General features: G+C 37.6%; 1 protein-coding gene across 1 annotated transcript in view; it reads left to right on the forward strand.

Moving 5' to 3' along the window:
* The window catches only part of LOC139697949 (dynein axonemal heavy chain 1-like), a 500,497-nt gene that overhangs the window by 228,562 nt on the left and 246,248 nt on the right, over positions 1 to 25,687 (forward strand). Inside the window, exons 36-37 of the mRNA XM_071596807.1 lie at positions 5,138 to 5,300; positions 10,198 to 10,316. Coding sequence (XP_071452908.1) covers positions 5,138 to 5,300; positions 10,198 to 10,316 — 282 coding nt within the window. The remainder of the gene's footprint in view (positions 1 to 5,137; positions 5,301 to 10,197; positions 10,317 to 25,687) is intronic.

Here is a 25,687-nt window from a genome sequence, read left to right on the forward strand (position 1 = left end):
CCCTAATATCGACTCCGTCCGACTCCTACGCCCTTGAGGAGTGAACCGTGTGAATATATGAAGGTTACATACGTATTTGAGAAGTTCTGGGCTTATGGTAAAAATTACAATTTATTTTTCAAAAAGGTTTTATTTTCAACATGATCGCCTTTAATATTAATACATTTTATTCTGCGGTTTCCCTGTTCCGTTATCCCGTCTCTTAAGTGTTCTTCTGGAAGTACTGCTATATAATCGTCTACGGCCAATCGCTTTTTAATTGGACGTTGACGAGTGAGTAAACTTTTGAATTTGGAGTGTAAGTTGGAAGGAGCCAAATGAGAGGAATTAGATTGATGTTCCAGCACTTCTTAGCTCAATTTTCACTTCGCCAAGACACTTTTGTGGACAAGTGGGTTGCCCCGATGGAAAATGTTTTTTTTTCTCTGCAAACAGAGTCTGCTTTCACGAATGTTTGCCTCTAGTTTTGTTAGAAGGTTAGAATAATTCTCCGTAAAAAAACCGACGCCATAATCATTCCCGCCGATGGTACCACCTTCTTTGCAGTTGAAGGACTGGCTTCCATCCCCTGCATGATTTGTTGTTTCGATTTTGGTGTGTAACGGTGAATCCACGTTTCATCCGTTGTTTCATATAAATACAGAAAATTATTCTTGTTTTTCGTAGAGCGCTTCAAGCACTGTTTGCAAAGTGTCGTCCAAATGACTTTTTGATCGTCAGTGGCCACGTGGGGCACCCATGTGCTATTTTTCGTGCAAAATCCAACCGTTACTTTGTTGTAACCGTTATTTTGTTGTAAAATTTGTCAATTTTACTTTGGCAGCACTGATATATTCGTGTGTTTGGAGAAATAATGGCGTATTTGTTGCTTTTTAGGAATATATTTACTTTAAAAATTAGTGTATGACCGTTCTTAGAAGGACAACAGGGCCATTCGTATTTCTCGCAATTTTTCATTCGCCAGAATAGAGCAGCGAGGAATAGCCCACTTTTGGTGGGGTGAAAAGACATAGGTTTTTAGCTTCATGGTTATGAATGACATTTTGGTAAATATCGATGGAGCAACAATCCGTATGCAAGTACTGTCTGGGAAATCACGTAAAAGACTCACTTTTAAAAAATTGAATACGAAATTGGTCAAATCAACTTTCAAAATATCACCAGCGCATTTGGCTGTACATTTGCTAATAACTTCATAATTACGTTTGCAATAATATTGACAAATATACATGCCAACTGATGGTTGTAATAAATTCCAGTTCAGTGACTGTAAAATGGAGAAAAGAATTAGGGTTTAAGGTGGAATATTATGCTGCCGCCATATTTACAGCAGTAGAACCATTTCAACGGAATAAGATTTTGCCAAAACTACAGGTAGATACATGCTATTACTGCAGAAAGATCTGAGCCTTGTAAAAGTTGTAACTTTGCAAAGTAACTGTGAATTATTGAACTAAGAATTCAAAAAAAACGAAATGGTCTTTACCGAAAATTACGAGGTTGGTACCAGAAGTACCCGACTCAACAAAGAAAACGAAAACATTTTGGCAAAAAATGTATTTATTTTTCAACATAATCTCCTTTCAGCTGTATACACGTTTCCCAGCGATGTTCAATAAGTTCGACCCCCTTTTTATAATAACTGTCTTGCTCCTCAAAATAGCCATTAACTGCCGACTTCACTTCTTCACAGTTGAAAAATCTTTGACCACCGAGCCATTTTTTTAAGTTTACGAACAGGAAACAATCCGAGAGGGCTAACTCTGGCGAATAGAATGCATGAGGTAGCAATTCAAACTTTAATTTATGAACTTTGGCTATTGTAATAACGGATTTGTGAGCTGGTGTATTGTTTTAATGGAACAACAATTTCTTCTTAGCCAAATGCGACCGTTTTTGCTTGATTTCGTCGCTCAAACGTTGGAAAATGTTCGCATAATACTCGCCGTTGATAGTTTTTCCTTTTCCAAGAGAGTCCCAATAACCCGACGCCATGACGTTGCCTGCAGATGTAACGGTCTTCGCCTTCTTTGGAGGCGGTTCTCCCTTTTGAATCCAGTGTTTTGATTGTTCTATTTTCTCGGGTGTGAAGTAATGGATCCATGTTTCATCCATGGTAATGAAACGGCCTGAAAATTCTGCTTTGTTACTGTGAAACTTTGCTAAACACTCAATTGAAACGACACAAAACGGCACTGGTTTTGCTCGAGTGTGAGCAAACGCGGCACCCATCTTGCACACAGATTTCTCATGTCCAAATTTTCAGTCAATATGCGATGTACCGCACTTTTTGAAATACCTAATATGTCTGCTAGCTCGCGCATTTTCAGTCAAAAATCGTACAGTAAGCACTTAGTGGATTTTCTTAGCCATTTATGGAGTCGTCATCTCATTTGGTTGACCAATACAATGCTCGTCTTGACAGCTCGTACGGCCTCGTTTAAACTCTGTTACCCAATATGTTAGTGTTGTAAACGAAGGAGCAGACTCACTCAGAGTAGAATCCAGTTCAGCTTTTATATTGGTCGAGCTGATGCCTTTCAAATAAAAGTATTAGATCATATAACGGTGACCAATTTTCTCCATTTTCACAAATTCACAGAAAATATTCATTATTGATGGCTGCCAAACAAATTCTTAACAATCTGACGTCTTTAAATTTGAAACATATGCTTTATAGATTGCGTACTTTCTAGTACAGTGATAGTTTTTAAATAACTGCCATCTCTAGGTCAGGCCGGGTACTTCTGGGCCTTCCCATGTAATTTTGCTGCTTTATGGCACCAACGACCTCCATCTTACTTCACGAATATGGCAAGTCTACGGGTATTCAAGGTAGTGCATATATCTAAATTGAATATTGTGATGACGCTGCCGGACAGCGCTAAAATAGAAAAAGGTTTGAAGGAAAACAAACAATCAATTTAATTCAAGACCTTATAGATAGATGCGATTTTGTTCGTGAATAGGTTTTACGAATGAACATAAAGGAACACACCATTGTTACCAAATATTTCATGACAGCACATGGAAACTCGGAGGCACAACAGTAAATTTAACTTTATACCAACTGTGCTCGTACTTATTTTTAAGTTCAGGCTAGAGTGACTATGGAGTGACTGCAAGATGGATGAACTGAGGGGTTCGCATTTTCCACGCACGAAACAACCACGGCGCAAGGAGAAGAAATCGCTACCATAATAACACGCAACCTTCTCTGACTTTTTCCTATCCTTTTTATTATTCGTAACCCTTTGACAGCCTCTTTCACACATCCTACTGATGAACCATGGAATTTTGTTGAAATAAATATTTATTAGCAATGTGAAATCCAACAAAGAAATGTCATAAAAATCAATATTGATTATGTACTTCATTTTTATCATAAGACAAAGGAAAAGATTGAAACAATTCAGCGATCCACGTAATTGTTTCATCTTGTAATTCAGAATGTGTGGCAGATGGATGCCTTTCTTGCCTTTAGACTCACTCGTTGCTCTTTGTCATGCTATGGCGCAAGGTTTGTTTATATATTCCTATTCCATTTATGAAAGTTATCCTTAAATACAGACAATTCTTCTAACTCTTCTGTATGTCATGAAGTATCACAGAAATTTGGCTTCCACTTTAGGTTTGCCACACCGCATGCGCATTTCCGTGAACCGAAGTTCCGCCTGTATACTGCTGTCGGGCAAAGAGAAATAAATGAAAATAAATAATGAAAGTTAATGTTTTATTTAATTAACCCGAGAGAATTTTAAGCTTTGTTCTGACATTGCCGTTCTTAGTCCTTTCTATAAAGGATTGCCTGCGATAAAAGTGTATGATACAATAAGCATATTAGAAAAAACGCATAAAATATGTTTCTTTTCATTTAGATGGATGAATTGAAAGATGCCAAGAATATTGTTTCATATCGTTCCGAAAGGAATAGGAGAAATTGCCAAAAGGTCGCACATTGGAAAAACGGCTGCTATGCTGTTGAATATTTAAAATATAACCGTCTATGTAAAGTAAGAAATATATTGAATTGCGAGTAATGATTTTTCAACGCACAAAAGGTTTAGTTTGACTTGATAAATATTATTTCAAAAATTACTTTTAAGATCTATGAATTAGTTTTCTCTATTAGTCACGTGTACAGATGAACTAGTTATGTTCAGCACAATTTTTAGGAAAGGTAAAGTGATAGTTTCCCATGTCTTTCTCAATAGTTATTCCACCCCAATCTAGTCAGACGCCTGTGAAGCCGCCGCTCTAAGTTACAGACGCGGGATGGTTTTTATTTAATCCATCTGATATTGCTTGAGGTGTGCAGCATCATATGCGTATGGAGTGACCGAAGTGGTTTATTGGGTCATTAGAAGGTGCTAGAACTTCCACAACGTGAAGGAAACAGCCCATGGCGTCAGAAGTGTATTTTTGGAAAACCAACATTTTTATTTTACTTCTCAAAAGATTTTCCCTCAAACAATCAACCACGTATCTTATTTAAAATGTTCTAAAACAAATGTAGTGAAACTGTGGGAGACGCAGTGATAGTAACTTCTAACGAACCCATCCGATAATGCACATTCCAATGCAACAATTTGAAAGTGTGAAAAGCAACAATTTCAAAATGTATCCCAGTCAATGTGAATCAGTTTTCTTTTTTATTCAATAGGTATAGATTTGAAGGGAATATAATTGTAGGAGTGTGAATATATATATATATTTTTAAAGCTTTTTCAATGAGAAATAGATTTTGCTCAACTGTTTTGTATTTGTTTGTAATAATTTTGGGAGTAAAAATGTTCTCAATCACTTTAAATGTCTATAAGTATTTAAGTAAATATGCAATAATCATAAAACTGTAATTTTAATATATTTACAGGGTATCATATCTAGTTATAATTATTTTATTTTTGCTTTTATAGCACTCACATTAATGATAAATATAGGTCTTACCTTTGTAGGTTGAATTTTTCTTATGTGGATGATATGATTTTTTAATTTAATTTACATGCTGTACATCACTTGATTTGGAATATACATGCATTGAGCCAATTTATATCATTTAGTTAGGATGATAAACATGGTGGTATTATATTCACTATGTCATGTAAAGTTGGCTACATCTACTCATATTTCTTCACAGCCCAGCTGATTACTCCGTGGTTCATGTTCTCTCTGATTTGGAGTGTTGGTGCCACCTGCGACCAAGATGGGCGGCTTATTTTTTCGGATTGGCTTCGGAGACGTATGGAAGAATTCAATGACGGACCGTCATTTCCAATGGAGGGCATTGTTTATGATTATAGGTATGTGAATCGATTATTATGAGCACTCTTTTGGTTTGTAGGGTATCGTGGTCTTTTGGGCATATTTTGTCTGAATACTGCCAAATATAATTAGCTACAGTTGCTTAATTCTGTAAAATATAATCCATCATCTCCTGATCAGACCATTATTTTGGCATTTGCCATTTCTATTAGATATGTTCTTAGTACTGTCTGGCACCATTGAAAATTTTCCCTTGCATTTATGAAATATTTCTTCTATTTGTCACATTTGGATATTGGTGCTTTAAAACGTACATTAAGAAACTTCGTTTATGGAATTATTAGTGTAAACATCTACTATACTAATTAATTGCCTTTTGTACGACTACACGTGATTCTGACTCTCCAACGGCTAATCGGAAACTATATTGGTATATTGATTAATCGATTATTTAGTGTAATATTACATGGCAACTAATTTTTAATTGATGACCTCCACCTATGTCAGTTATACGTAGAGAGACCAATTTTGTGTAATATCTGTACTGTGACATGGTCACTCAAATATAAGAAATGTACATTTTATGGAATGATTTTTATTTTATGACATACTTGTTTATATAAACCTTTGGCTTTCATTCAGTTTTGTTTCATGGAATCGTCTATACAAGGTTTGTATAAAACGTTTCGGTTCCAATTTTTTCCTGTCGTGTGCGTGAAGTGGTGAATTCATACCGTCTATCAATTGTGCGCACGATCGCAAATCGTATTGACATTGATGAAATGACAGTGCGTATATTATCACTTAAAAATTGGCGATGCGAAATATCTTAGATGAACTCGTCCGGAAGGTCTTGACGGACGAAAAAGAGCAGAGTCGAGTGTCTGCTAACAAAGACCTGCAGCGCAACGCGACGATTCCACAACCTCTCTTTACTGTCTCGAGTTGGCACCAGCAGACTATTTCCTGTTCCCAAAGTGAAATCCTCCCTCAAAGGAGACCACCATGAAATCCTAAATGCTGTCAAGGAAGCTTGCACGTGTACCCTTAAGAACCTTCCGGAATTCGCCTACCGAGTCTTCGAATCGTGGAAAAGTCGCTGGTAAAAGCATGTCTACGCTCCAGTGATATACTTTGAAGAATTTTGAGGCATTGTAGTAACATATGAAATAAATCTATTTTACCGAAACATTTGCCGGTTTAACCTCTTGAATTTGAAGTTAACTTCATGAGCACTAAATTAACATCCTTATCCGCTCCCATGGAAATGTGCTAATTAATTAAGCTGTTCTTAAATCTATGCTCGACATTTACTCTACCACAGCAAGATGCGCCCTGAGTGTAGGGACGTGTAAACACAAAGATGGTGGTTCTAGCCCGTTTCACCGCGACACCAGGTCGAAACGCATTAATTTCTATGCAGCCCTCTCACAATTCAACTGATATCTTCCTGAAACTCACGACATTTTCCAAGGGCACCTACGAGTTCTGGAAAAAAGGTTTGCGAATTTTGAATTTTCGTGGGTTGCATATATTTTATTTTCGATTTTTTTGTGGCGTTATGTTGATACTTATGTCTCTCACTTATGCCGACAAGTTTGGTCATTTTGAATATTCAGTTAATTGTTGACAGCTCTTTTGGCTTGTCTTCGATTTTTGCCTATTCCAAAAAATGGATCAAATAATTTGTACTAAGTTTTGTGTGAAAAACGAAGTTAAGTGCACGGGCACAGTCCGAAATTAAATCAGGTGCTAAAAAGATAAGCCATTACATCTGCAACGCCGTCGTTCTCATCACGCGATCATAACCTGTTCAGAAATCGTACTAAATCTCAATCCCGTATATTTCTTTTCCACCAAATTACATTCCCTGTCATTTTCAACTGTTTTCTTTTGAAGCAGTCCCAACCGTTTGATTACGCATCTGCTATATGCTCACAATTTTATTTGAACTTGTTTCTTTAATAACATTTATAATTCATGCTAACTACCCCTCCACTGTGTATTATTCTGTAACGATTGCTCCAAAGAACCCCGCTACCTTTCCATTTCAACTCCTATTTCCATAAAATATCTGTCATTCCCTCTGTTTCTCATAAATGGCGGTCACAGTCTCATTTCACTTCTTAACATTCAAGTTGTAATGCTAATGGTGGCTGTTTTTGTCTATCTTCTTTTCTGTTTCTGTGCTCAATGAAGCTGTGATAGGAGTACATATGATGTCGACCGCAAAGGTCTGGCTTTCCTCTAGGAATCATTTTAATGTTTGTGACCTTCATGATTGCGTGGAATAAATAATGGAAGTGGCTACCTATGGGTTTTTTTATTAATGTTTTTAGCATGACACCAACACTTTTTATTGCTACCTAATCGGGGCCAGGTGCGTCAGCCATCTCTTTATCCTGGGTGTAATTCCAAAATTTATTAGAAAGATTCAACCACACTGAGTAGGTTGAATCTTTATTTTCACTCCTATGCTTACGTATAATCCATTCTTGCAAGGTGAAACCAGCCGCAAAAGATCACTATTAGTAAAAAAAATACACCTCGCCAATGCGTTGGTAGATGAAGAATATGTTGAAGTCACTCTGCGTGGTATGGACCGTAATACCGAGAGCATCGATGCAAGAGAGGAAAGTAACATCGAGGAGGGAATGCGGAAGATCGCGGCGAACTAAAACAGCAACCCCTCCGCCATGTGTATTACGGTTGAGTCGGTGCGTAAAGCAATGAGGCGAATGGAATGCGAGGTGGGGTTGGAGCAATTTTTCCTGTAAAAGTTATACGTCAGTGTGGTGCTGGGTGGCGTAGTGAAAAAGTTTATGTTTTTTGTTAACAATGTCATGGCAGTTTCATGCAAGAACTTTAAGAGTGTCACGCTTGTATGTGCTGTACTAGTCATAGATGCGAAGGAGCTGTTCAAGGATAAACATTACTTTGTCTTCGATGGTAGTAGCCTTCTGTATCTCCACCATTATACCACGAAACTATTGAAAAATTCAAAATGACACGATACTACGATATAAAAGCCTGAAAGAACTTCTCATCGCTGAACTCACCGAATTAAGATATAAATCTAATTCACAACATGTAAAGTTAATTAAGTAATGGAAAAAGGATGTGGACCAAAAGGGTCAAAAGGTTAAATGAATAATTAAAAAGATTCGAGAACCCTAAAAAGAGTTCAGTTTATTCTGACGTAAAATCCCTGACTTGAAAGGTAGTGAGTAGTTTTCCAGAGTAGCCTCTGTGAGAGTATTTGATGTGGAAATAGCCTCTGTGGAAGTACGAGTATAAATATATCCTTATGGTTCATATAGCACCTCATGCATGAAATTTCAAAACGTGAGCATTGAATGCCAGTGAAATTTTCTTGATCGTAAATTACCTTCCCGTTTATTTTATTCAAAAAAGCCCTTAATGGGTAATAAAGACACAAACTTAGCAAAATATGTACGTCTGATAGAAACTTAAAGTTAATTGTCGAGGACAAAGAGGTATGCTAGTTTCTCATGGGTAGCCAAGCCACTGGGTACATGATTCGTCTCGCATTGACTGATTGAGATTTTTGCTTGCACTGAAAGGGACCATCGTACTTGCGCCCACAATACCTAGTATATTTTTTTGACAATCCACGCGATATTCATCATTATGAAGACTTTGACGGACAGTTTTAAAGAACGTAGCACATATGTAGGGCATATATATGAGCGCAATACCGCACACCTTGACAAACTGCACCAGTGGCCATGGACCTGGAAAATACGATTCAATCATGACAAAAGCATACATATTCATTTTTCCCGCAGACGAAAACGCAAACCCCACGTTCCTCTTTTCTTTCATCAACAAATGATACCGGGGGCTTCTTCGCACCGATTTCTTGTTGTCATTCTAGACAACTAACCCACTTTCAAGCCGCACTTCGACTTCAGAAGGCACTGGTTGCAAGGAGCCGCCTCGGCTGCCTTTCCCCCGTGATTTCTCGCCGTGTCACGCCGACAGGATGCGACTTTACAGGTCGATCATTCTCCCGCAGTTTCTGCACGCTTGGCCCGTGTTTGCCGTACGAAAAACGCCCTGGCGTCACCTTGAGACCATCCAAATTAAGGCTGTTCGGACGCTACTCCAAGTGAGTCGATTCACTCGAAAGGCTGACGTACGAGCGGCACATAAACTCCCGTCACTCACACTCACATTCACTCGCAAGTTGCGTCATTTCAATCCCGCCTCGAACCGTCTGGAAATTCAATGTTACAAACCGACTGGGACTACGATCCTAGAGACAAACACACATGTACACTGCTTAAAGCTATTACTCGCCTATGAGTCTTTCCTTTGATTTTTAATTTTAATATTCTTCATGGCAATTAACCGCTTCACGGGCCAACGGGCCTCTTCCTCCGACCTCCATGTTGTTTTAGAATCGTTTTATCCACTTCACGGTATTGCTACCACCCTCCTCCCCTTGCCTAAGTGTAATTTCCCGCTGTTGGGAAATAGGCATTCCTTGGCTCCGTTTTCTTTGTGTACCGCTATGTGCTCAGGCGGGCAGTTAGTGCTGTTACTGACCTTCTTATTTGTACTTGTTTGTAAAAAGCCGTTCCCTGTCGGCTTTCCTTTCTTGTTGGGTTAAGGAGTTATATTTTATTCCTAGTTTATTTCTACCATGCGTTTCTTATACACAATGACCGGTTAAGATGAGACTTCACTCGCCGGGACGGTTTATACTTGCCCGTTCGGGCAGTCAATGAACTTTTCGGTCATTTCGGGGTGACGAAATAATCTGAACGTTGTTGCATTTGTAATTTCTTCTGTTTACCCATATTAAAAGGTATCTCGAAATGAAAAATTCAATGAAACTCTTGAGTTATTAAATAAGTTTGAAAATACCTCATTAAGAAATAACTTATCATATAGATCGCTCCTCTTTAGATTGCACGACGGAGGATTCACTGAAGCCACCGAAAGTGGGGAACCGTGCGAACCGAAGTGGCTGTCATGGATGCAAGGAGTGGGACCATATAAGATACTACCAAATATGAGATATTCAGGTAACAGCTTATTTAATTCAAAAGTTGTAACTCGTTTATTATGTGTTTATAATATAACTAGATGAATTGGAGAATATTTGTCTACTCCTATGCTATTATACAGAGTTTAATATTTTGCTCTTATTTTTCTATATTTCATCTCCGTTATTACTATTTATAAGGCCCAGGAACTACAATCATTTTTGCCCTCATATTGCAAATAAATATGTGCAACTGTTTCATTTTTGTGCTGCGGATAGCAAAATATTAAATTTTTAAAATAAAGCTTTTATAGCTTTTCTTTACTCTCCCCAAACAAGGTAAGTAATTTTACTTGATACTTAATGATTTTTCAATTTAAGTAAGAGTGTACTTTCGATTGCGGGAATCCATTTGCAAAATATTAAGAACATGAAGTAATTAACATTAAAAGGGATCATTTCTAAAGCATTAAACCGACACCAATTTTTAAACTAGGAATCTTAATATCCTTGTTAAAATGCCGTCGAGTAGTAGTATTTAGGGGCGGCGACCGACAGCTGAGGTCATTTGCGCCATCGCGTCATAGGGGGTGGACAGGAAAGGATGAAGGGTGGAGAGAAACCCGGCGTCGGCATTAGCTTAATCTTTACGAAAGGCGCCAAGGGGTCCGCAGCTTAACGCCCCATCCGACGGTCGGCGTACTCACTCAAAGTGCCCGCCACAAAGCATCTCAAGTAGGGATCGAGATACCTCTGAACAATATTCAACACCGCCGGCATATGAACCCGGGGCCTCTGGGTGGGAAGCCAGTACGTCAGCTCCCGCACCATCTCAATCCCCCAAATGCCATCGATTCGTATAAAACGTACTTTATTCAATTTATAAAGTTACTACGTAATAAGAGACAAGTGTAAGAAGAACCATTCAAAATAAGTATTAAAAGTTTAGCCTGACGTTAGTTAATCATGTTTTCTTAAATTTTAGGTTAGAATGAGCATTAAATGGGAAGTGAGCATGTTAGTCTTTGGAACGTAACCCGATGCGTCGTGTATGGCACATCGGGTTACGTTCTCAGAAACTCGGGTACTGAGTAATATATTGTTTTCGCTCACATTAGATGAATTTAAAGTTACTTCGCGCGAAATAATATATACGAAAAGGATAAATCAGTACTATCATGGAGTCACATTTCAGCTGCATATAAAAGCACTAGTAAGGAAATGTGTGATGGGAACTCGGACCAGGGGCAATATAGATTAATTTAGGTGTAGAAATGGAAAATTTTATCATCGAATTCTGAACAGGTGAAAATGAAGTATATTTTTCTACATGGTACTCGGGGTAGTAGTAGTATTTATCAGAGGCAACCGACAGCTGAGGTCTCATTTGCGCCATAGGAGATGGATGAGAAAGGATAAAGGGTGGAGAGAAACTCGGCGTCGGCATTAGCCTGCTCTCTACGAAAGGCAACAAGGGGTCCGCAGCTTAATGTCCCATCCGATGGACAGCGTACTAACTCAAAGTGCCCTCCACAAAGCACCTCAAGTATGGGTCGAGATACATCTGAAAAATATTCAACACCTCCGGGATTTGAACCCGGGCCATCTGGGTAGTAAGGCAGTACGATGACCGCCGCACCATCTTGATTGACCACCTATTAACCAATTCTCAGGCGGTGAACTTCATTACGGAGTGATTAAAGAAGGTGGTTTAGCGTTACGAAAAGTGCTTTCGATCGGCCATTTGAACGGCGATTTTTAGAAAAGTAAAGTCGGTTTGTAGAATACTAAAACCGCCGATATAAACCTTTTCTATCAAATATATGTTAGGAGAAGACGGTAGAGTATACATAATTTATTTGAATATAATATATTTGATATATATTATGTAAATTATATAACACATTTGATTATTTTATTTTCCTGAGTATTAACATATTTCTTAACAATAATATTGTATAATTATTACTTAATATAATTCTCTACATAATGTATATTTTCATGTAATATTTTAATACAAGATTTATACATTTTTATAATACTTTATAACTAAAATGCTAGCTCCACTCCTGGTGTACGACATTGCTCTTGTGGAAGGGCTTGTGTGTTGCATTGGTCCATAGAGGTGTACTGGTGGGAGCAATGAGAATTTAATCTGGCAAGGTTACCCATGCTAGACAGGTCTGAGGAGAGGAGCTAAATGAAAATTTGCCCGGGCAGCTTCAATTTTTCGGTGTCCTTACCCAGTGTGACGGTTAATGCAGTGATGTTGTCTCGTTAAATACAATTTTGAGGAAGGTAACGGGAAATTCCCTTAGTCAAATTTCTCATGATTAACATGGACGAGCACAATGAGAAAATGGATTCTGACAACAATGGGACTCGGCCCACAGGGCTCGGTGTCGTGCTAGGCCACGGGTGAGGCAAGGCCTTGCAGTCGTCATAACATCAAATATTTGCACAAAAGAGATGAGAGTGAGAGAACGGAGAAATATATGTGACTGGTATGTGTGAGATGAGATGTGCAAACAGTGAGTTTTGCACATTCTGAAGCGTTTTGCATATCTGAAGAGATAGTTAGAGAGTAATTTTTAGTGGAGATTCATTCAATAGCGGGATAGAAATAGCAGAAAACTAATGGAATATAGATGCCGCAGGCCACGTGTATAAGATAATGGATGAAGTAAGGGTATGAAAAAACGTTAACACAATAATAGGGAGAAGAATGTGTAGAGAGATAAGTAATTTAATGAGTCGAGAAACAAACAGGGCCAAGGAAATATGGCGGGAAGATCAGTGCGAGTATGCACACAATATAATGTGATTTCAGATAATAGGAATTAGAAGCACCATGTCAAAAAGTAATAAAACTGTCAGGATTAGGCAGGGAAAACTATACCTGCCGCAAGGTATATGACAGATAGTTTGTTTAAGTTGGCAGAGACGCTTTAGTGAAATTGTAAAAAATATACAGAAGAGATTTTTCAGAATAACCAGTTGAAATAACGGAAATTGTTTTTCATATTTAAATGAACATCTGATTTTTTAATTGTTATTTACTGCCTATACCTTCTTTATGCAGAATCTTGAGAAATAAATTTTGACGCAGGGTGTTAACGAATGCGAAAATTTGGATGTTAGAAATCGTTTTTTATAGCACATAATGTTAACATATTGTCATACATTTTTCATCTAGACTCGTCTGAATTTCCATTAATTCAGGTGAAATAACATCCAGCGTGAATAATGCCTTTTTAGTGACCAATTTGGCGTTGGAGTTACCGCTTTTTAGTTTGTATATAATTAGTTTTTTAAGCTAAATTTGTGATGATATTCAATTTACCGCGAGACGTTTCTGATCTCTTTTTCTTAATAGCCTTAGATGAACGTATAACTGAATACTGTCTTTATTCTCTTTGAGACACGGGCCTCAATAAAATACCAAAATGAAATGAAGAACAGACAATGGAGCGTAATTGCAAGTTTGTATACCTTTGTTAGAAGACGCTGAATTTAAGAACGCTAGTTCTAATATCGTTTCTAAAATCCTATGGCGAAAAATTAATTTTAAAAGTATGATAAGAAATCAGTAATTAATTTAAAATATAAAATTTTTGGCGAGAATTAATTTCCAATTTAAAGACCCTTTAAACATTTTCTCTTGCTATAATTTATTGAAACGCATGGCAGTGTATTGAAGGTATCTCGCGAAAAATCGAAGTGACTTTATCCAGCTTGAAATCTTAAAGCGGACAGGAGGTAAACTCAGTGGAGACCGTTTCTCCCGTAATAAGCCAAGAGACGCATAGGGTCCAATCGTATGCGCCTGGTAGAGTTAGGAAAATGTTGCATTTACATGAAATGGTTTATTCAAGTGAATTTCGAAGCGTAAAAAATATTGGGACTATTGTCACTCGTGAAAATTCAGGAAGGGAATTTCCTCATGAGTTACATCTTTAGGCCTTCCCGAGAAAGGTAATTTTTTTTGATTCGTGACTCAAAAAATGCGTGCTTGTTTGCAGTACACTTAATAGCATTAATTAATTTAATTTTCTTCATGAGCGCATTGCTAAAAGCAACAATTATAGCTAGTAATTGGAATCAAAAGTTACCCAGCTATTTCTAATCAGAACTCCTACACAAAGCCTTCATGTGTAGGTAGTAATAACTGAATACTTTTGAGAGCCTTTCATAATGTTCAAATAAATACCTAGGCTAGTAAAAACATCCATTCACCCAGAAAATCTCTAATCTGCGGTCTTCTTGTTGGCGTTTTGGTCTCTAGACCGACGATTACACAAATGTAAAGAGTTTTTGTGGAAAGGAATTAGTGTGTATCTATGCTATCTTTTCACATGATGAACATATTTAACAAAATAACTGTATTACTTCGAAAGTTTACTGATGATTAAATTCTCTTAAGTCTTATTTTTAAATACCAAATGAACGCACAAGCTAAAGTTTCTTTCAAGTTAAAATTTCAATTTTAATTGAATTGACATTGAATTTAGAAATGGAATAATCTGTTCAGCCTGACTTTTGACTTTTTAAGCGTCCAAACACTTCACAGTCGTTAATTAAGAGAACATTCGATTTTTTATGACTGCAGATAAACAAAATTCATATATTTATTTTAATATCGGTACTTTAGTCGGAGATTGCGAAAATGGCCGATTAATTTATCTCGGATATGCAATGAAACTAACTTCAGTGGGTAGTTATTTCAGTCAAATGATAGTTTTTTAATTTATGGGTCGTAAATCGTAATATCAATTTTTAAGCCGCAATTAACTGCAAATTAGAAAATTTTATATATTTCAAAGTGTAGGCGTGCTTGGAGTATATTATAAGTTTATCAGACTTGTCATCATTCGATGGATATTTTAATTATTGGGTAAACATACCTTCACTCCATTTCCACTAATAAATTTTTATTATATAATCTGATTTTAAAAAGCAGCTGGCAATGATGATGCTCTGCATAACCCGAGTTTTGCAATAAAAATATGTCAATGAAAATTGAGATAAAGTCATTCAGACTCAATATTAAAATGTAACGATACGGGTTGGTATGTAATACGTATTAGGTGGCTTCGGGTAAAAGTGTTCACTGAATCTTATACATGGGCAATGTTTGATCATTGGTGTCAAAAACCTCGGCAATGCCAATAATTAAGCTGGTGGTAAATTTATTTAAGTGAATGGAGAGGTAAACCTGAGCCATGTATTTCTCCAGCGCAGCTTCAGTATTTTCACTGAAAGGTTATTTTTGTTGTACAGTTGATGTTGTTATAATTACGACAGGTTTACATTCATTTAGGGCCAGTTTTATTTTGAACAAATTACAAACTAAAATGTACAATATGCGAACTTCATATGCACCGCCAATATTAAAGAGTATATATAACACCTGTTACTTGTTCTACCTGTATTACGCTATCGAATGGTATTTTGAAATTGAGCTCAACCAATTGTGTTGAATAGAAAGATTTGCCGATAGCAAGAATATTTGGACTTGAGTACAAAAATGGTTGTTTTCGAGTGATAATGTGATTAAGTGGGACCATATCCTAGGAGTAGTCAAATTAAAACCGAACACCCGCTATAGCGTGACCGTTGAATGGTTTTGGACTGTTGATCCGAACAGACCGTTATGGACCATGAGCTGCCATTATGCAGTTCTCCTACCACAGTATCGGTACGATAACAACAGCGTTGCCATCTTTCGCGTAGACTGTGTGTTATGGCGGGTTTGGCTTTTCCAACTACCCTTAATACGAGGGACATCCGGAAAGTAGTACCCGTTCGTGCCGCATGAAGTGCTGACGACGCGAGTAGCCCCTGGACGAGGTCAGATAGCTTCAGTGGCTTGTCTGCCTTCTCTGAGCCAAGTTGCGTGACGCTAGCATTGCCTGTGTTGTTTCTGTGATTGTTTACAATGTTTAAAAAAATTGAGAACGCCGCCAGTTGTGAAGTGAGGGCAGTGATTAAATTCCTCAATGCAAGAAACGTTCGCCCATGTGATATTCATCGCCAATTAAAGGAGGTGTATGGAGACAATGTAATGGACGAGTCGTCTGTTCGGCGGTGGTGTCGCAACTTCAACATGGGGAGGGGGAACACACACGACGATGAGCGTTCGGAGAGACCGTCTGTCATTACAGACCAACTGGTGAGCTCAGTTGACGAATTCGTGAGGAACGATCGGCGCGTCACAATTGATGACATCTGTGAGCATTTTCCCAATGTTTCTCGAACAATTGTTCATAAAATTGTTAAACACCATCTGCATTATGCAAAAATTTGTGCAAGATGGGTCCCTCGCGTATCTCAATGAGCTGGCGGCGAAGGACTATGCAGCAGGAATACAGAAACTTGTCACACGTTATGACAAATGCCTTAATTTGCTTGGAGATTATGTTGAGAAGTAGTTTAAAGAATCCTCTTTCAAATAAAATTTTTTATGTTTGTTAATATTTACTTTTGTGTCTTTATTTCACGAACGGGTAATACTTTCCGGATGACCCTCGTATAATGAACTCAACGTAGTTCAATACCGAAAGAGGATTTCTGTTTCTGGTGAAGCGGATGTAAAGGAGTCAGGCCGTTATGTGATTGCGTCACATTAAAACACTTTTGAAGAGGGTAGTACGAAGCCGCCTCAAATATTTATCCCATGACTAGCTATGGACACAGAAATGAGAAAAATGAGTCCTGGCAACTTTCGGTCTCAGCCTTCAGGACCGTGCGTCGCGCCAGGCAGCAGGAGAGACAAGGATCATCATGCGAAATGTCTGCGAAGGATTACAGAAGCAGAAAACAAGACAGAAGAGATCCAAGCCTGTCATAATATGGACTTGAAATGCTAGGCCGATGTTGAGGACAGGAAGATCAGAACTAAAGAGAGTTTACTGACATATCTCCCATCAAGACTGTCACGAAGAAAATAAATGCACATTTCCAGGACTTTGATTTGAATCTTTAAATTTTATTCAAGAATACTCTTTCCCAACCAGTATTTAATATTTTTCAGTACAATATGCCTTCACTGTAATTATATAGGATGAGAATAAATTAAATATATTTCTATCGTTTGAAATAATAAAGAGCAGTTTACGGTAGCTCAGGGTGTCAGGTTGTATCTTATTGGACGAAGGTTTAGTTGAGAATTTAGCGATGTTTAGTTTGTAAATATGCTTAGTAACAGGTGCACCTCTGCAGTGAAAAGAAGGATAGCATTGGCGAAGAAGGCATATGAAAATAAAAAGAATCTATTATAAACCAAGCATATGAATTAGCAAATTAGAAAATCCTTTGCAAAAGCGTTTATTTGGAGTACATTATTGTAAAGATGTGAAACTTGGACATTGGGAAAAAAGACTTGGTTGAAAGCAATGAAAATGTGGATTTGGAGAAGGATAACAAAAACAAGATGAACGGACAAGCGAAGCAACATAGAAGTATTGAGATAAATTAAAGAGGAAAGAAATCTAATAAAAAAATGGAGATAATGAAATACAGGTTTACAATATATTGAAAAGAATAGAAGCGCAGAGAGCCTAATGCCTCGAACGAAAAGGCTCCGCCTTAAGAAGATGATGATAATGATTATTTCATCCAAAATTTACAAGAAATGGTAGACTAACCATGTAATACCAAAAATGCCTTTATCCCAAAGTTTCTTTTAAAATTGGATTTATAGAAGTTGAACCATTTCATAGTACAGCATTTCATTAATTAAAGTCCAAATGGTAAATTTTTCTACAAGTTTTAATATCGGAATTGATTGAAATTTTAGTCAACAAAATAGGTTAGCTTAGCATTTGGAATTATAATCGGTGTTATTACCCTAAGGTAATTGCTCTCTAAAATGCATAATCCACTCTGCTAGCCTTTGCAACCCATTTTAATTCCTTACAGGAATATTGGCTAATTAGTAGTGTTTCCCTGGCACAGTTATTTACCGTAAAATATTTTTCATGAATATCCACTCTCCTATGCGAACAGGCCAAAATCCTCTTCCTTTCCGTAAGCAAAAATAAATAAAGGACTGTTTTTCAGTTGTTCTCAATAAACAGTTTGGTTTCTCTTTTTAGATGTTCTCTTCAGTCATAATCTAGATGTGTAGCTCTATCTGTAATATACATGCGACCCAGGTTATCTCAGCCTAGTTTATTAATTTTTACTATTTGCCTTCCACATATATTAGTAAGATTCTTGAGCAACAAGCTGATGTTCCTTATTGCATGAAGTTCATTTTTGGTAGCACGTGAGTAATTTTTGTGCTGTGACTCTTTCGGCTCGGCGACGGAAGATCTTATTTTCAGGAACGTATTCTTTCATGTTTGATTTTATAAATTGGCATCCTCTTATACGAATGAATGGTACAATCCTCTGTGTCACGGGAAACATGTAAAATTTAAAGAAACCTTTTGGATGTAAAATACGCTGGCAAAGGAGCACAGAGCATTAATTTTGTTGAAGAAAAACGTTTTTATAAAAATATCGATGGTTAAAAATAGTAAGTTTTCAGCAACGTCAAAACACGATGCTCTACGGAATGCTGCAGATGCCGTCACGCCAAGGTATGGCGTTATTATACAGGGATAACATTTCTGCCCAAAGGTGAGATTGTTTAGGCATATTTGGTAAATATCATTGTATCCATCTCATTTGAGGGAGGTCATAAAGTAATGTTAATTAAGTTTGGATGAAATCAGTATAGATCCTAACGAGAAATGGTTCTCAAAGTATTTAAATCATGTATGTGTTTTTTTGGCATCTTGTTTCACTAGCACATTTGTTTGAACTCCAGTAATGAGTCTGTCAACATTCCGAAGGATGAAAAAACTTTGCACAATATAAATTACGAGTATCGCATAGGAACCTATATTTTGAATGACATGATCTAGTCACTGAAATAGACTTTAAAATATACCATTAATTTCGACGTAATTAAGTGCCATTTAATTACCTATATTATTATAAAGTGGCGTCATACCAGCGAAAAGGCGTTCATAGTCGTGTTTTTCATCAATTTTAAGGCTAATTTTATTGAGTAACAAACATTAATCTATGTCGGCATTTGTACATCTGAATTTTATTTAAACATTGTTTTCTTGCAAATTTTTAATTATGCTTTATAACTAGGAAAAAATATGATGCATTTTCCCTATTCGGAAAATTTCAATTTGTTTAAACAGTTGAGTGAAAGCTATTTCCTTAGAGCGAGTCATTATATTCTGTTCGGACGGCATTAATTTGCGAGAAAATGATCCAGGCTTTGAGAATGAAGTGGGAAATTCTTGTTTTTAGAAATATTGGCAAAGACACTAGGTGTCTCCCATCCGGGTAAGGTCTCCCCCATTCCCATTGCACTCTAATGGAAAGCCCTCTCGTCTTATTCCTCCCGGCCACTCTACCCCCCTCACCTAACTCTTGCCTACCATCTCAGGGTTTCGTTAATCCTTCTGAACTATTTCTCACGCAACCTTTCTACACACAAACATACTGACAAAATCGCTTCTATCACTCCTTTGCGCCTCAACCCCATCCCACACGGACACTTCCCCTAAGTCTCGCCGCGCATTCCTATCCTCCCTCAATTTTTCCTCCGTCTTTATGCGTTCGGGCTTGCTTTGCTCCTTTCACGGGAAGGACATTTTCTAAGTGCACACTTTCACATGAGGAATTTTCTCCCAATTGTGGGATTCTCCCTACGTTTTCAGAATTCTTCGCTATCGTGTAATCATACTCAAGACTATGTGGGGCATTTTCCGTGCCCGCCAAAGGAGCACGATGACGATGAGAAACTTGACAATGACAGAATTCATTTGGCCCGTTCCCTCCAGCCTCGCTGGCAGCATTTTTCACACCGCGTAGCTTCCTAAGTTTGGCTGGCCTTGTCAGTAGAAATGAGTCCTGGGTCAATAAAAAACGAAATCGGCGAAGAAAACTAAGTTGATGTGTATGAAGATAACGTAGGAATAGTGTTGCGTCAAAATTCATCTTACGTTAATGAGAGAAGAATTTCCGCAGTTACCTCGTCACTCCATTAAGTATCTTCTATGGAAGCAAGCAATCTTCCTGTCTAGGTAAGAGTATTAGTAATTGAAATAAATACGGTCTGCATTTCTTTCGCTCTTATTTGGGAGACTATTGACTAGGCATACAATGAGGGAGACTTGGAAAATCCGTTAGAGTTCTCCTCCGAAATTCGATGTCCTGCTCTAATGCAAAAGGACGGTTGAATTTGTTCCAATTCCAATTTGACCCATGAATTTTTGTCGCTGATACCTCATTAACTTTTCATGCAAACGACAATTAGACCAACCTAGCCAATATTTACACTATCTGTTTGCAAGTTAAGATCACAGATGTCACTATTGAGCATTATAAAATAGTATTTGGAAATCTCTTTGTAAGTTTTTCTTAATGTCCTGTACTTTTTAATATAGTTTTCTCATCCATGCCTCTTCACTGGTGGAAAAAGTCCGCGTGGCACAGCATTAGAAAAAAATTGGTTATGGAAGGGTTATGGAGCATTCTCCGAGTATCATCTACGCTAATATCTTCTCGCCTTATCGATACACAATTTTTTAAAATTTGTTTCTACTACTGCTGAAAAATTTATGTATTTTGGAGCAATTCCTGCATATTATTCTTTCTAAGACCTTTGTATTTTGAGTGTGCCTTATATCTTTCTTGAGGTATAGTTTTTGTCGAAAATGGCCTCTGATGTTGACTTAACTAAAATAGGGTAAGTGGGCTTTTAGGTTCTGGTAAAAATCTGCGAGTTGAGGAAGGAGTGCTGCGCCTGTAGGTGTTCAAGTATTTTAGGCATCTAGTTGCCTTCTTTTCCTCTGAAACTGAGGAAAATCAGGTTTAAAGGGGTAGAGAAACGATTTGGTTTTATTCTAATAGACTTTCATTTTAATATTATCACGTAAATGGAACTCTGAATGAGAACTATTCCCCAAATTTTATTTTATGATTGCAATAATTGCATTATTTAATTGAAGGAATAAAAATTTATTCTTAAAAATGCATCGTGCTTAATAAAATTGTAATTTTACTTTCCGCACCTCAATACTTGACTTGGTTTTCTGAGGCTGAAGCAAATGTTTATAATCTTCATTTTTTGTGGAAAATATTATTAAAAAATACATGTTTTTGGAGGCTTAAGAATAATGAAAATATGAATTAAGATTTCTCTTTTAAAGTTTTTTATGGAGTGAAAGCTCCTTGAATGAGTTGTATTGCATCAGGTAAATACTGCTGTGAGTGTATATCCCGCCCAGAACGATAATGTAGATGCTATCTAGACGGTAGACGGCAAATGGCTTGCACATAAGAAAAATGTGTGCCTTAAATCATGAAATGGGATGTGAATTAGGCATATTTGTCTTTCAAATTTGGTCAATCATAATAAAGCGGTAAAATGAGTTTATTAAAACAATACAATAGATCAAAATGCTCAGTACTTTATTCATCCCTAGTTTTTTGCCTATTATTTCTCTCTAGTGTCCATGCAATATATTTTTATTGCCGAGATTTCATTCCATTCTTGAAATCGAACATCCCGTGCTCTCGTCAGTCTCCTTGGAAATTTCAGATCCATGTTTTTATTTTTTCCTCCCATCTCCAACCATGATATCCCCTTCATCTCCTCGGCGAGACCCGCCTCGAAAGCCCACTCTAGCTGTGCGTAACTCTCGAGGTATCTTTTTATCTTTACGCCTCCATAGCCTCGCCTCGATCGATGGTTCATGTCGCCTTTCTTGATGAAACTCATCCTCCTTCCTCGACGATTCTCCTTCTCTTTCATTTCCCCCAACCCCACTCATATTTCCACATTTTTATTTATTTTTCGTCACTCCCTCGTCTTCTCCTTATTGTCTCCCCCTTCCTTGTCATGATTCACATCGTAGCTCGGCCGATTCCATCCTTCCTCTCTCTCTTCTCCTTTAATTTCCCCAGCACTCCGCACATCGTTTTTTCCTAGAATTTGTCCCTCTCCCATATCAAGCCATGCTACGTATACATTAGCGCTAAGGTTGTCCAAACTTCCGCCGTTTTCGGACGAGGTGTTGGTGTTGTCTACTGGGCCCCATAGCGATATGCCAGAACTCTTTCCGTTTTCAACACCTAAGTTCCGTTCAGGTCCGATCAATGTTTGTTTTCTTTTCTCTTCCGTTTGCTCAAACGCCAGACTCGATATCGGGTAGAAAAAAACAACTTTCCGTTCGGGTAAAAAATGAAGAATTGTACTGCCTTTTTTGAATTAATATATGTGTAAATGAACATTTTATAAGTGAAAGTTTGGTAGAATTTTTTAAAATGAAAATTGAAAAATACATAATGATTAGACTGTTGTCTAGTTTATGAACAGGCAGTAATTTCCATTAACGTGTCCGAAACTTGTTTACGTTTCGTAAAAGTTCGGCTTATTTTTAATGTTATCGGGCTCAAATTTGTGAAATGTCACCTTGGGGAATCATATAGTCTTTGTTAAATTCACAAAAACAATTTCCATGTCAAGAAATGACTTTATTATCTGACATTAGTACACATATTCCTGCTTGTGATACAGTTACAGTTTTTGCAATAAAAGGGTACCATAAAATTTAACATTTTCTTTTTTATAAAATTTATCTAACTTCACATTAAAAATTTGATAACAATAGTTCTTGTCATGATTGTTAATTGACATACTTTAGTCGCTGGTTACTGATTTAAGAGCCCAGTACCTGGAAAAATCAGTCTAGATAACAGCGGTGGGGAAACGAACTAGACTTCTTCATAATTAAGTAAGAAGTTAGAAAATAGTTGAATAGGTTGGCGAAGCTAATGCTTGTGTCACACAAATGTAAAATAATATAATTATCACCTGAAGATTTAAGTATTGTAGAAAGATTTTCACCAACATTGAAGTTGTGTGTGTAATATTGTATAAAAAGTTGACCCTAATAATCAAGCTATAATATAGGAAAGCCGTCGGACATATTTTTGATGCCGACCTATATGCCAACTCCTTAGCAATAAGAAGAAGAAAAACGCTAAAGCAGAAAGAATAAAACATAAATGGAACGAGAGAAATAAGGTGCACATACCGCTACAGTTTATTGGCGGTATTTTATCTCTCACATATTTTGACTCCTCCTTGTCATTGACTTTCTACTGCTTTTTCATTTTTCAGGAAAAGTAATCCCAAAATATTAATTGTCGACCCCTCTTTGTCTGTTTATTTTTATCCTAGCCTTAAGTTGAATTTCGAGTTAATATTGTGACTCTTGAACTTAACTTTTATACAAGGCCGGTCCAAGTATTATGACTTATTTTTCCCGGATTGACGAACGGACGGGCGGCGGTTTATCCGGCTTGGTTCGAGGATCGGGGGTCTCAGGAAAGGCTGAAGGTCGGTGGTACTTGGCTCCCAGCCTTTGCGGAGGGCTCATCGTTCGTTTGCGAAACTTCTATAACGTGAGCTCGTTACGCTCCATCATGAACTGGTTATTGGAACAGCGCTACGCCATCAAGTGTTGCGTGAAACTGGGAAAACCGGAAAAGAGACTCATGGCATGTTCACGGCAGCTTTTGCTGATAACGCCATGGGTAGATCGGTTGTTTTTGAGTCGCACAAATTGTTTCCGAAGGGTAGAGAAGATGTTAAAGACTCCGAACGTTCAGGACGCCTTTCGACCTCAAAAAGAGACGAAATTCTTGCAAGAGTAAAGGATTTGTTGGAGAGAGATTAAGTTTTTGCATGATTTATGGTGAACTTGGCATCACTAAAAGTGATATGCATCGACTTGTGGCCGAAAACATGGGCATGCGAAAGGTGTGTACGAAGTAGTTGGTGCCGTGAGTACTCTCGGTCGAACAAAAGGAAACTCCCACGCCGATATGCCATAAGCTGCTCGATCATGTGAGTGATCATCCAAATGTTTCCTGTCTCAAAACACTTCTTCCTCTTCTTCCGCCTCAAATCCGTTTTGGAAGAACGTCACCACGGCTCGGTGGAGGCGTTGCAACAAGACGACGAGAGGTCTTGGCAGTACTCCGAGTGCCGTCTTCCAGAAAGCGTACGAGGCATGGAAAACCCGCTGGTAGCGGTGTGTGCGCGCACATAGGTGCTACTTCGAAGGCATTTGAGCAAATGTATCAATTCTGGCAAAACATTTTTTAATTGATACTGTCCTACTACTTTAGGGACCGACCTTGTATGGGTTAAAACTTGCGCTGGCCCGAAACTTGTTCATATTTTATTCCTTCAAATCAAGCGTACGTTAGATTATGGTGGTTGCAGCGCCTTGGTTACTTATTCGAATTAATTGGAGGAAGGAAATAACTCCCGCGGCTTAACTGTCCGACATTACTGAAAAATAAATGTCCTGTTTTATCGGAAGGTAATGGAGAGTTTTGACTCTCATTTTCTGCTTTCATTTGACTCATCACCTTCCTTCCTTTTGATGCAATGCAGATTTTTGAAAGCTTTCTTAACAATGTATTCCATGTTCAGCCCCCACTCCAAATCCTTGGTTAAATATACAGGTAGAGTACCTGTACACCTAATTATTTACAGCTATCACCTCTAGGAATGACATTTTCTGAGAATTTGTTGTCCCTATTTGTTCCATTTACCTTGTTACTATAATTGATGGGTTTGCGTTTACTAACATTAATATCCATCCAGTTAGTAGCTACTCGATCCGCCATTTTATTACCGTCCCTTCATAGAACTACGCGGTCGCTTTAATTCTCATTTCCTGTAGATACTGCAGTCTTCCGCAAAAAGTATTATCTGAGACTTAATTTTTTCCGGGAGATCATTTATATAGATTTAAAACAAGAGCGAGCCAAGTACTCTACCTTTTGGGACTCCCGATGTTACCCTCGTTTTTTTAGAATACACTTATCACCAATTTGACCCTTTGTGTTCGACCTAACATGAAATTTTTGACCCACGAGATTACTCTTTCATCTGTGTGTAGGGGTAATTGGCCCATTTTAAGGAATAAGCGATCGTGGTTAACTTTGTCAAAGGCTTTTGACTGGTCGATTATTATAGCATCCACTTATATTCCCACTTTCATAGAGTCGGACATTTCTGGGCAGAACTCTAAAAGTTGAGTTTCGCAAGAGTTCTCTTTTCTTAAACCATATTGGTGACTGTACAGCCAATTTTCACTCTCCCACAAATCCCAGAGATAATCAGCAATTATCTTTTCTAATAGCATGAAACTGACGTCAAGCTTACCGGTCTATAATTATCAGCTGTTAAGAGCTGTGGGGTATTTTTAGTTTCGTATCCAGTGAATATTTCTTCGTATTTAATTGCGTTGTTATAATTAAATAATGTCATTATTAGTAGTTTTTTTATATTTTGAGAATTGACATTTTTTATGCATT

This window comes from Hetaerina americana, unplaced genomic scaffold (assembly GCF_022747635.1).
Source record: "Hetaerina americana unplaced genomic scaffold, ioHetAmer1.1.p SCAF_8, whole genome shotgun sequence".
Classification (NCBI taxonomy): domain Eukaryota; kingdom Metazoa; phylum Arthropoda; class Insecta; order Odonata; family Calopterygidae; genus Hetaerina; species Hetaerina americana.